Source organism: Spermophilus citellus, assembly GCF_964194105.1.
Source record: "Spermophilus citellus genome assembly, chromosome: 2".
Lineage (NCBI taxonomy): Eukaryota > Metazoa > Chordata > Mammalia > Rodentia > Sciuridae > Spermophilus > Spermophilus citellus.
In genome coordinates this window covers 31,606,899-31,620,681 of record NC_138183.1, presented here as the reverse complement: position 1 = coordinate 31,620,681, position 13,783 = coordinate 31,606,899, and the positions used below count along the sequence as shown (strand labels likewise).

The window sequence follows — 13,783 nt, the reverse complement described above, 5'->3', positions numbered from 1 at the left end:
AGAGAGCTATATAATTTGCCATGGCAGCAGCAAGATGGGGGTCTCCCTTTTCCTGAGGGAGCCCAGCAAAGGAATCAACAAAGGCAGTGACAATTTCCATTGGATCTAGAAATATAAATGATATAAATATTTTTTTTCTTTTTTATAGTATGATTTGTTAAGCCTGTATTTTAAAGGATCTATGTTAATATGATATGCTTAATTCATTAACATTAAGCAACTACTGTGTACTTTATATTAGGTTAGGCCGTAGGATACAACTGAACATAAATAAAACAGGACATACCATAACTAAGAAAAACAATGTGATTATTTGTGACAAGGACTAGAAAAGAAAAATAAATTAAAAGATTAATGTACAATAAGAATAGCTCATCTGCTCTGTAAGATCAAGAAAACCTCCCTGAAGGAAATACTATTCCATTTACCTGAGCAAATGTGTGAGTTTATCCACAACTGTTCACTCAGAATAGTAATGCATTTTCACAGGGACAAACAAAGTTTCTTAGCATCTTATAATGAAAATGGGTCTTATAATGAAATGGGTCTTAGAGATGAGCTTTTGAAGGTACACAAATATTTTTACATGACAGAGCATCATTTCATTGTGAATTCCAAGGGTGTTGAGCACAAAGTATTTCTAACTCTGCACAACCATTTCTAGTCATCTGCCTGACACGGTGACCCATGCTGGGTCGTTGCCTGTGAATTCTGAGTATTTCTTCTTGCCACCCAAGTTCTGACTTGCTTGGCTCTCTCTGGGCCAGTACTGAGGCACTATCTCACCTGCAGACCACCTATGGTTGGCCTATATCTTTGACCTCACTGGCCCTCCCTGGTGTACTTCTTTGATTTGGCCCCCTGGTGCCCTCTCTGCTGGGGTCACTGCTGACCAGAATATTCCAAGCCCAGAAAGTCTTTTCACTTTTTACAGTATGCCAAAACTCTAAGGCATGGTCTTCAGATCTAAAGAGACCAATTTAGTTAAAAACTGATTATTTTATATTATATATATATTTTAATCTGGCTAAGACATCCTAACAAATTTATTATTAGACTAAATGTAACTACTAAAAACTTTTTAAACAAAATAATTAATTGAATTTTTTAACCATCACAATCATCTAAACCTGTAAGTTTAATGACTTTTCTATTTTTAAATGGTTCTTTATCTTCTCTTCCTTCCCCATTTTCTCTCTAATGACAGTTTGGACTATCACTGTTCATTTCAAGGTCACACCATCCAGATTTAAAATATCTCTAGGGAGGCAAATTGTGAATCAAGGAGACATGCAAAGGTCTTGCTGAGCCTGTAAGACAGCAAGCATCCTCTAGGCCACATAAAATGTTCAATCTTATTTTCTTCCCTTCTAAAATAAATAGAATTTATTTATTTATTTATAACTAACCATTTTCTAGGTTCTGGGCAGGGAGTAGGGGAAAAATACAAATATTAATGGCCCTCAACTGGAGACTAAAGAAGTTCAGAATTTTTTTTTAGGGACAAATTGACGTTTTTCCATGTGATGGGATAAAACCACAATAGTGTTCTGGATAGTGCTCTTGGCAGAGGAGGTGAAAGGCGCTCTTGTAAATAAAGACAGCATATTATAAATATATAACAGGCAGCAGCGTCTTCTAGCCAGGAAGTACATATGGCATTAGGAATGAAAACTGACTAGAGGAAACCTGGCTCTCCCAAAGCAGAGACATTCCTCCTACCCGGGAGACTTGGCTTCTTTCTACATTGCCTTTGTAATGTATGTAAGACACAATCTGTCTGATTTTACAAGATCTTGTGTGTGTGTGTATGTTCCTACTAGATTCTGGAGGGTCTTTTATTCATCTTGGAATCTGCCTCACCAGTGTCCTGGCACAGTACTTAATAGAAATAATGATGATGACATTGATTCACTGGTTATTGATTTAACAATAACAACTTCAACTCCTCCTATAGTGCATATTATGCTATATGATTCATATGTATAAATACAATCACCTATATGCATACATACACATACAATGTATGCATAAGTGTGTACATATGTAGATACATGTATATATATATATATATACACACACACACACACACACACACACTCAATTGAACCTAAAAGTATTATCTTGATTATATAGATAAGACAGCTGAGGTATAGAAAGCTTACATAGTGCATCCAAGATCATTAGAAATAGTAAGTCACAAACCCAGCTTTGAAGCCAAGAAAAACCAGCCTCACAGTTCTTCCTCACAGTTAACCACTACATTTGTACATAGTAGTGACTCAATACAAATATTTGAATTTGGACTTAATATTGAGGACACCAAAAGAAAAGTAGGTTAAATGCAGTATCCTTTAACCATAGAAAAACTCATGATGTTAAGGTATGAGGTAGAGTAGTGTAGTGAAAAGAGAGCCTCTGGCCACATTTTAGAGCTGCTTCAGACACTGTCTGAAGTGTGTGGCCAAGTCCCTGAAACCCTTAGGTTCCTCACCCATGAAGGGGTGGAAAACCACTCAGAGATGATTCCAGTTTTGAAATTTTAATTTCTGTTACCCCTGTGCCTTTTCATGATGTTAACATCTTTATACATCTAATCAGTCCATAGTGGCAAGAGAAAATAAGGCATGGGAATTCTTACAACATTGATGAATTTTCTCTAAAATCACAGATCTATGGAGAGAAAGAAAAATATCTATAAAATCATTCTTCTGGAGAAGTGTTGAAATTATGATTAGGAAAATCAAAATGGTGGGTAACATACTGAGAAGTGTAGAAGGTTTGGATCGGTGTCAGTTGACCTGGATACCAGTCTCAGTGCTCCCTTGTGCCATCTGTATGTTTTGGAGGGTCAATTACTTTACTGAGCTTTTGTTCCTCACCAGGAAAGCAAAGATAATTACACCTACACTAGGTTATCTTGTGAGCATGTAACTGTGCTAAAAAGTGCCCGACATCCAGTATTCCATAGGTGGTGGTAATTATTAAGTTTTATTCTTCATTGATGGATCTCAGTCTTTAGTTATGGCAGTGTCAGCATTTGCTAAAACTTGCCCCATGCCAATTCCTTGTTTCAAATAAGAACATACTGTTCTGAGTGCTATAAGGATAGTTTTAAAAATGTAGGCTGTGGATTTTGCCATCAAGGAGCTTATAACCATGTAAGGGTATTATGATTTAAATGGTAACATTATTTCAAGGTAAGAGATAAGTACCATATCAAGAAGTGACAACCTTTTCAGAGTAGGAGAAATGTATCAGGCAAACATGATGATCAAACAAGGATTTATAATGTAAATGGTGATAGTTCTTTTAAATTATGAAGTAATAATTTATTATGATATGTGTATATAATGCCTACTTGGGCACATTGGCTGTGTGAATCATTGTTCATTATTGCAATGCACACACTGAGTTAAAAATTCAATTCCAACATAATCCTTATCATAAATTCTATTACAATTTGTTATTTTAACGTTTTATATGACCTTAGACTTTAATATTATGTCCTGGACTCTGAAATTATCAAATATTACTTTGTCTAATTCTTTTGAAGAATTAAATGTAAACTACTAACTAACTTCCCACCTCTCTAACATAGTATCTTTTTAAAAAATTATGAATCCTCAAAAATATATTTTTGGTCTCTTAAACAACTCTCTAGCTTGATATTTCTTAAACATTCCTTCCCCAGATTTTTATTGGTGAGATATCCATGTATTTCATAAAGTCAACAAGGGAATCCCTGATTGCCCAGGAGAAAACAATTTTGACTGGAGAATGCTGTTACCTGAACCCCTTAGTCCGAAGGATCATCAGATTCATAGGTGAGTACAGGAGCCTGCTGGGCCAGCCCTTGTGTATAGGTAAAACTTATTAAACTTGAACACATTTGGTAAAACAATCTAATCTATGGAACTTTCAACTAAAAGCAAGGGCTGCTTTGGGACTATACAGGAAGGACAGAAATGGAGTCTTCCCCTAGTGCCAAGTTGAATCTTTGACCCATGAAATAAAGTGGCACTTATTGTCTTAGAAATAAATGGTTTAAAAGTTGTTTTTCCCCATACAACATTTATCTGAATTTTCCATGAACATATATTTTAATATTGATTGGATATTGACATATACCCATTAGATGGGTGAGGCAACAGGCAGAAGAGGGAACACCAATAAAATGAATTTAGAAATAATCAAACTTCCTGATTAAGATTTTCTATCCAGTGGGTTTTTTTAAAATGTGGGAAATTTAACAAAGGGTTAAAATCGAATCCACCAGGGTCTTGAAAACAATGCCTTCCCAAAGTTGGAAAGAAATACTTTTATTAGTGTTTATAAGAAGAAATAATTTTTAAAAATGTTCTATATCCCTCCCTCTAGGACTTTTATTTAAAAAATCCCAGGGTGCTTTGGTCATGATCATACATATGGGAATATATATATGAGCAGGTAGAAATAAAGGTATTTCAGAATTCCTACAAAATAAATAATAAATGATAATTATTATTGTGTTCTAATGAAATCTGGCAATTATCTACTGGTTGGATCTTCCTGGGAGCCACAGTAAAACTCCCAAGCTGTAACATGTCTGGTATTAAACAAGCCAAGGTGCCATTTGGGACATATAGAACTGAGACCAGATATACAGTATATATTCAACCCTTTGGGTAATCATTATTTCCACCCCCACCCCACTGTTTTCCATTATTGTAGGAAAGGGTTAAATGCCCTCAGTCATGAGCAGATGACCACACCGAAACCAAATATGCAATAATGTCTCCAAATGAAATGAAAATGAGGAAAGTAGTAGAGTGGGAAGTCCAAGAAAATCTAATGTAGAAGAAACAACCCTTAACATTAAAATAGTCCTAAGAATTGATTAATGATATTTTCTGAAAAGTTTTTGCATACTATGGAGGATTGCAATTGGCTCATTGTGATACCCTGATCAAAATGATGCCACTACTGTCTAGGTTACCCATTTCAAACCATGGCTTCTTTCAAAATGTCCAGAGTCAGATCGCTTACCACCAAAGTGGCTAGATAACAAATCATCCATGGGGAAGGAAAGGAGAGAAGAGAATATTTATTATACAGAATGCTGAACTAGACAATTTATACACATTATTTTGTTTACTCCCCGCACAACATCCTGTAAGATATTTTATGGTTCTCATTGTACATATGAAGAATCTGGTTGAAAATGAGGTATAGTAATTTCTCCCAAGGAATATATGTGTCCATGGATGCATATGCATGTACATAATTCATTAAAGAAAGCAGATTGTGCTCACCATCTGATGTGCTTCCTGCACATGTAATTAAACAAGTTATTCAGAGGGTTATTAGATTAGAATTAAATAGAAATTATCTTTAGAAAGTCATTGATATTTTTCCTTGGCAAAGAACAATCACACCCTAGCTGGGAACAGCGTCCAAAGAATAAAAATTTTAACTGGCATTTGATTTGCCATTTATGTAGGCCTGTGTGCTTAGCCAGAGCAAGTCTTGGTTCACTGAGGATTCAGAGACCCAAATTACCCCAAAATGAACCCTCCGGGTTGCCTATTGGGGTGCACTACCCTCCCACACAAACAATGCATTGAGCAGAGTTTCAGGACCATCAAGGTTAAATAGAAATTTGTCACCTTGGAGGAACATCGAATTCCCACATTCATAATTGATGACACATTAGTCCTTTGGGGTCTATTGTACACTAATAGAAAGCTGAATGCAGAAAGCCCGAAGCAGAGACATTCAAATAGATCAGTTAGAAATCAGCATCATGAAATGATGCTCATAAGAAAGGGATGCTAGAGTAGAGGGATAGCCAGCAGGTAGCATCAGCCTTGGGGAAGAAAAAACAGCACTGGAAGGCAAGGAGCATTGATGGGTAAAAAGTTATTTGCTTAATGCTTTTCCTCTTGTTTTATGACAAGAGGATCTGCCTGATTGCTAGTGTAGAAAACCTGGGAGACACCTAAGCCATCTGGGAAGTTGTTATAAATGCAAATTCTGAGGCCTCATCCCATACCTACTGAATCAAAAACTCTGGGGATTGAGCCTGATAATATGTGTTTTAACAAGTTTCCAGGTGATTCTGATGCACACTAAAGTTTGAAAAACACTGAATCAGGCCATTAAAACTTCTTGCCCTTTTAAGCAATCTTCCTACATTTTGTCCTGTGACTTAGTTCCATTCACACCAACCCCACAAAAATACCATGCATTGCTCCTCTTGCAGCCATTGATCTTTCTTAAGCAAAAATTTAGATAAGTTTTAGACAGAGGAATGACTTTTCAAAGGATTGCTGGTATTGTTCCTGCCTAAAACTTTTCAATGGATTCCTGGTATTCCATTGCCACACCCTTACCACAAAATCTGGCCAGATCCTACTCATCCTTCAGAACACTACTTAAACATTACCCTGTTTGCCCATACAGACAGCTAGCTACCTCATCTTCCAGGCCCCCAGAGAGCCTTGCACCTACATTGTTTATAAGTACCTACCACATTCGTATGCATAATTAAGCCTATTATTCCTAATAATTTGTAATCCCTTGGAGAATTCTTCACTCTCTAACAATAGCATATAGAAGTGTGCCTGGCACATAGATTTTTAATAAATATAGGGTTTTACTTTGTATTTTTTGAACAAGCAAAGAGCAGCTGTTAAATGTTGATTCTTAAATATTCACTTGCCTCCTTTTTTAATTACCTTTATTACCAATCTTCAACTAACTTCTAGGAAATTAAAATGCACAAATAAGGCAGTTTTCTAAGGGAAGGCCTGAAGTCTACTCTGATTTTTTTTATATAGGAGGGTCAGAGTAGAAGGATGGGGAAGGGTCTCTCAAGGACAACTTACTATTTCTGGGTGACTACAGATTGATTTTTCTTCATAGAAGGAAGAAAATGTACTACACGGAATAAAGACCCTTTAAATGGAAATGTTTCCTTTGGCAGAAATTAATATAAAAAAATAAGGTGGTAATCAAAATGTATATTAGGGATGTTATTGTAAAGAGCTTAATAGTCTATTTTTCTAGCCCAGTAGCCACCAAAATACATACTATGCAATTGGCATTGGAAAATGACAACTATTTCAGATAACTATTCTAATTAAGTTGAAATGGCATGACTTTTCTCTTGCAGTTTACATAATTATTCTAGAATCCATTACAAATAGTTTTTCCCAACAAATACAATCAGCTTCACAATGCAAAAAAAGACCAATGGATTAGCAAAATACTTTTAAAGAAAATAATGTTTTATGCTGCCAAGGATGAAAAAAAAAAAAAAAAACCTGGGATTCTAATACAGTTCTGGTAAGATAAGTTGATATGCCCTTTCTGTATTACAATTTGAGAATGTATTTCAATAGCCTTAAAGACGATTTTTTTACCTTAAAATTTAGTTTCAAATAATGTATCCTATGGAAATAGAGATGTAAATTAATTGTATGAATTAAAATCTTGTTATCATAAAAATCAAAAATATCTAGTACAATTTTTAAAAAAATAATGCTGCCAACATAAGTTGCAATCTCAAAAAATGGTATTAAGAATGTATAATGGAAGGAGAATATTCTGTTATAATGTTAGTCAAATTTTTCTATAATTATTCCTAAACATAAGGATACTTCATTAAATAACTGTATGTTTGTGTGTTCCACAGAAGAGAGACTTAAGGGCTGTATGCTAAAAGTTAACTGTTATTATTTCTGAGTTTTAGAATAATGAGTGAACATTTATTTTCCAGATAATGGGAGATTTTTTTTCTTTTTCATTATTTTATAATTCCTATTTTTAAAATGATGAATATGTATAATTTTAAATATCAAAAAAAATCTAAATATTAACAAAATAAAAATGGTAGGTGATAAGATAAAGACTTTCAGCTCTCCAGAAAGATGGTCAAGTTCTCTAATGGAATCTTCAGTGTCAGAAAGAGAGCTAAAAGTGGCACGTGGGCTCTCACATTCTTGTCCTGAACTTGAAGGGATAGCCCTGCCTCACCTCAAAGTTCCAAAATAAATTTTAAGTGGTAAAATGGAAAGAAAAGCTAAATCAAAGAGAAAACATTCAAATTAAGTCCTCTTTTAGCAAATGCTAATTGTCTTAATCCTGACTGAATTCCTCTGATTCACAAATCCAACAATAAGTACACCTAAGATTTGCATTAAAAGGACACCTCTTCTGCCATGTTAAAATCCTCTTCTAAACCATTGGGTCTTCTTACATTATGTTTACATGGATGTGGGAAGGGAGGAAAGGGACTGACTCAAGTAACAAACTCAACCAACATTTCTAAAAAAACAAATGTCAAGTTACTGACATGTACTTAGACTACTTTCCCTCATTTCCCCCTCTATTCCTTTCCCTTCTTATTCCATTTCAATACACTTGATGGCAATACCAATCTGCAGATTTAAGTTCTCGGGAGAGATGAACTGGCATTCCCTTTCCAGCAGTAAAGACTTACATAAGAAAGTCATTTTTTCCAAAAACTTATGAAGTTCAGTTAAATTCTGTTCATTCAAATATACTTGAATAAACCTATTCTTGTAAATGACAATTATTAAACAATGACTGATTTAATACCAAAAGGTAATGAATTGAAAGCATTAGAATTTAATGAGGGGTTTTTTTGGTATGTTTGCCATATAGAAGGATCTATTAACACCTAAAATAATCTGTCATCCAGAAGCTATTTATTATGGCCTTTTCATTTGAGACCCCAGAGTTGTTCCAAATAAAAATTTGATTAAATACTAAGCAAATTCTTTGCCATTTAGGTCAGTCTAAGGATTAGGTAGCACTGGACAGAACAGAAAATGCCATAGTAAACAGTTAATTCATGTAACACTAATTAATTGCCATAAATTAAGTGTGGTCTAAATGAAGCATGAATATTTTAAATTCAATTTCAAAGGTCATGATGTTTTATGGTTGTAAGAATGGATGCCCTGAAACAAGCTTAATGTCAGCCTTTTAGAGAACTAGAAAATCCTTTCCACTGTTGAAAGTCATTTAAATTTACTTTATCTGAAAGAGACTTTATTTGATTCGATCAGTGTATTTCTACTTGCATTAGTATTTATAATTAAAATATAGGCAAGGGTCTGGTCTTGCCATTCAATCTTCAACCAATAATTTATTGAGCACCTACTATTATGCTAGGCACTCATTAATATATTGAGAATATATTAGTCAACCAAATAGAATATAAACTCAACAAGGAAAAATTTCTAACAGAGGATGCCTGACAGTAAACAAATAAATTATAGTGTCTTGTTAGAAGACATGTGCTACAGAGAAAAATAACCAGAGAAATAAAATAGGGAGTGTGTGGGGGCAGATTTGCCATTTTAAGGGGGGAGAGGAGACTCATACAATGAGAATTATCTAGAAGTTGACAGTGACGTGATAGCAAGATAGGGAAGCTCCCAACCAACTAGCTGCCCAGGGAAGTAGGCCAACTCCAAGTGCTCACTGAAGAGGTTTTCCCTGCCTAGGGAGTCTAAACCCAAGCCACAGTATCTGCATCATGAGTATAGACCATAAAAGAAAAATGTGAAGCGGAAGGCAGGACAAGGGCCTATCAGCAGATGGAGATATTTCTAGAACTCGGCAATATCTGTCAGTTGAAGCTCTGGAACATAAATCAGGAGGAGAGAACCAGGAAGGATCTTAGGGGGAAAGAAACAGAACCCAAGTTTCTAGACCCTATGAGCAGCCAACCCACCAGAAATTGAGCCTAAGGCATTTGGTGCTTCCCATTTTGGGTGGGGTTCAAGTACACAGGGGAGAAAGGATGCTAAAACTAGAAGGCATGATTGGTTTAAAAGACTAGCCAGGGAGCAACCTCTGCTCAGGTCTCAAGAAGCTGTGATGAGGCTGTTTTTTTATTGCTCTGTTCAGAGCAGAAAATGAATCTATTCCCTTTTGAATGTCATTTTCAGTGAACCAGATTGTTACAGAACTGGAACAGATGACTAGCCCAGGATCCTAGAGCTTACCCTAATTATCAAGGGGAATGTTACTGAATCGTATGAGACTTTATTGATCCTTTTCTGAGGATCCTCCCCAGAACCAGTACTTAGAAGCTGGGCTCAAAAGGCCTCTAGCACTTCACAGTTTAGCCATTGCAAATTCTTGGCACTTAATTGCCATTAATCCATGTTCCTCACCCTCACCACTATTGACACTTCAGCCCATATAATTATTTTTTGTATAGGAGTATAGTACTGTCCTTTGTGCACTGTAGGGTGTTTAGCAGCATCTTTGACCTCCACAAACCAGATGCCAATAGCATCTCCTCCTCCACTAGTGTCAATCAGAATGTCCTCAATCATTGCAAAATGTCCCCTGGGAACAAGATCACCTTTAGTTAAGAATTACTGATAAAGATTTTAAGAAAACAAGTTTAGTTTAAAGATTTCCCCAAAACTTCTGAATATTTTTGCTCTACAAAATAGTTCATAACAAAATTATGCACAGTGAGGTGCCAAAGTACTATCTGAACTTCTAAAATGACTTTCAACAGTTATTAAAGGGTAGTTTCAAAGCTTTCTATAATAATAAAAAAATCAATGTGTATTTTAGAAACTACTTAAATTATTACATTAGAACATAATAAAAGTGACTGGAAATGCATCAAACAGAGGGCAATAGCATTATACTAGTGTCTTTAACCACTAACATGGCTGGCAGCCCCCTGGCATGGTGGTGGTAGGGTCATGCAAGTCTCGAGGTGGGAATGGGGCTGGACTCAGATTGCCAGCTTCAGCATTAGAAAATTATAAACACAGAATCAGAAAGGGCATATTTGAGGAATTATGGAAGCACTCTGAAAATGCACACTTTGATATTCCCGTTTTTAGATTGCTTGGTAGGTACCACTTGTCTGTCTCCACATTTGGTTTGTATCCAGGGCATACTTTCTAGACTCCTGTGCATCCACATTCTCCATATATTTTAAAGTTATCATTGCTTCTGGCAAATTTTTAGGGGTTTTCTTCTCTACCAATCAGAGTTTGGACCCACGCTACCTAACAAAATTAAGGAACAGATACTTGGAAACTAACAGGGGTGACAGATATTTGAGAGGGAAAACACCGAAGAGCTATCCTGCAAAAGTGCAAAGAAAGGAGACATTCTTCTTGAGTTAAAACTATATTAAGAAATCATGTAATTTTATGCTTTGGGGGCAGAAGAAGTACATCTTTTATTTGGTTATCAGGGCATTTAAAAAAAACAGCTGATCCCATTGTAAAAGGTGCTTTATTAATGCAAAGGATGAATAATAAATGATGTTAAATGTTTGTCTTATGTGTTGAGAATGATGTTTTCTTAACTCTTTCATCAGTTTTTGGAAGTAATTTTATGACTAATTTATAACTAGTTCCTTCAATTGTAATAGTATCTACTTATAGCTTATAATTTATGAGTTGTTTTTATCAGTTTCCCATGATCTGAATAAGAACTTTGTAAAGTAGGTACCATTTAAAACCCATTTTGGAAGGAAAAGCCAAAATAACAGGCATGTTTCTACAATTTACAGTGAGTGACCATGAAACAGAAAAAAATCAGCAGACTAGAACTTTTTATGATTTAGATTCTTAGGCAGAAATTTCAAGTTCAAGGTCAGCCTTAGCAATTTAGGGAGGCCCTATTTCACATTTTGTTTTTAAAGGGCTGAGGATGTGACTCAGTAATTAAGCGCTCCTGAGTTCAATCCTAGTAAATAAAAATAAAAGATTCAGAGGACAGCACAGTAATAAAAACAAGTTACCCTTCCACCTTGGTTCCACAGATGGGGAAGGGATTCTCCCCTTTGCACACCTAAGAATGAAAGATAGAGTCTAAGTAAACTATCAGTGTGGAGGCTGCAATCCTAGCTATTGCAAAGTTTCACAAGCTTCACAGGTTTGTGGCCCACTTAAATAAGTAACATGGAATCTGCTCAGTAGCCTTGCTTTGGAAAAGAATCTCACATCTCTCAGTGAACTTCCAGTGCTATATCCAGGAGCCATCATGAGAAGTGAGCTATTACCTGAATTTGAACATTTCTAGAGGTTAAAACCCACTGCATAGTCCCATCTCTGGGACTCCATAGACATTCCACTGCACTGGTTAGAAGGGTTTAAACCCAACTTGGCCCAATAAAGTGACTGTCACCTAAGTCTGACAGGTTCCCTGAATTGTAGGAGAGGCATTGTGACACAAAAGGGAACAAAGGACATCACCCTTGAGAGCCAGGAGATATAGTGCTTGCTTGCCCTTTGAAACTAAGGATGTGGCCAGTGATGTGTGAACTCCTGCTTGTGCAAGGACTAAAGGCAGATACCCATGCTGCTTCTGATACACCTCCCTCCTGTACCATTTTCTGGCTCCTGATACTAACAGGATAGTAAGAAAACATCATGGTTTTACTGCTGCCCTGCCTATAGGGGCATGCTGAGGTAGCCTCGAGCAACACCCTTTCTCTAGCGATTGCCCTACCCCTGGGCACACAAAGCTGTGGAGGCTGACATCTCACACCTGGAGTACTGCCATAGAAGCTGCAGAGAGGGACACCACAGTTCCTGTTGCACCCAACCTATGCATTTTCCACTGTGAGTCATTGCAGTGATGTCAGGACTAGGTGTGAGTGACACAGAGTGGGTGCTGAATATTTCTGCCACTATCTTTCCTTGCACCGTGTCTGGGCCTATCCCACTGACTGGTTAAAGGACAAGCGCTTCAGACCCCTCAGCACTGCTGATGCTGCTGGTACCAGAAGGCCTTCTTAGTTGCAAAGCTAGCATGTGGGTATCTGTGGCACCTCTATCACCCAATAGGTGCCACCACTTCTTGAAGAACAGCCACACAGGGAGCAACCCCATACTCATTGCTGTCTATACCACCTGCCTGAACTGCTAAGAACTGCTAGAATATTCCCACTCTTGCATAGACCTCAGAAACCATAAGTCTGACTCCAATATGATAATGAACTTTGCCCAAATTCACTAATCATAGCCAAGGAAGCAACTGGGAAACTACATCATGGCGCCCAGCTAGAATTAAAGTCAATATTACATAACAAACTAACATCCCAAGACACATCTTCAGGAGAAAGCTGTTTACTAAGAAGGCCATCCCATGAAAGTCGTAGAGATTTCTGATCCACCAAATGTGCAAATCTCAATGTAGCAATACAAGAAATATGAAAGAACATCATAAATAATTTAAAAGAATGATTATTAAAAAGCTTAATGAGATCTATGAGAATACAGATAATCAGCTAAATGAACTTAGGAAGAAAATTCAGGATATAAATGGGAAATTCAGCAAAAAGAGACTTGGAAAAAGAACCAAACATAAATCTTGGAAATGAAATCAGTCAAAAAAATATACTGTAGGGGTAGGGGTTGTGGCTCAGTAGTAGAGCACTCACCTAGCATGTGTGAGGCACTGTATTCAATCCTGAGCACCACATAAAAATAAACAAACAAAATAAAGGTATTATGTCCAACTACAACTAAAAAAATTTATATATATAATTTGTCCCAACAACAAATGTTTTAAACAAGCAGAAGAAACAATATATGAAGACAGGTTTTAAAAATAATATATTCAGACCAAAAAAAAAAAAGAAAGAAAGAAAAAGTTGAGAGAACTTAAATATCTTCATTTTGAATACCTAAAGGTGAGAAGATAAAGGTTAAGGGCATAGAAAACCTATTCACTGAAATAATAGCAGAAAACTTCCCTAATTTAGGTAGATTATGAACAACTT

The 13,783-nt window shown here is 36.2% G+C and overlaps 1 protein-coding gene across 1 annotated transcript in view; it reads left to right on the top strand.

Annotated features, from left to right (window-relative positions):
• The window catches only part of PLPPR1 (phospholipid phosphatase related 1), a 660,783-nt gene that overhangs the window by 619,200 nt on the left and 27,800 nt on the right, over positions 1-13,783 (top strand). Inside the window, exon 7 of the mRNA XM_081280540.1 lies at positions 3,695-3,827. Within this exon, the coding sequence (XP_081136666.1) occupies positions 3,695-3,827 (133 nt within the window). The remainder of the gene's footprint in view (positions 1-3,694; positions 3,828-13,783) is intronic.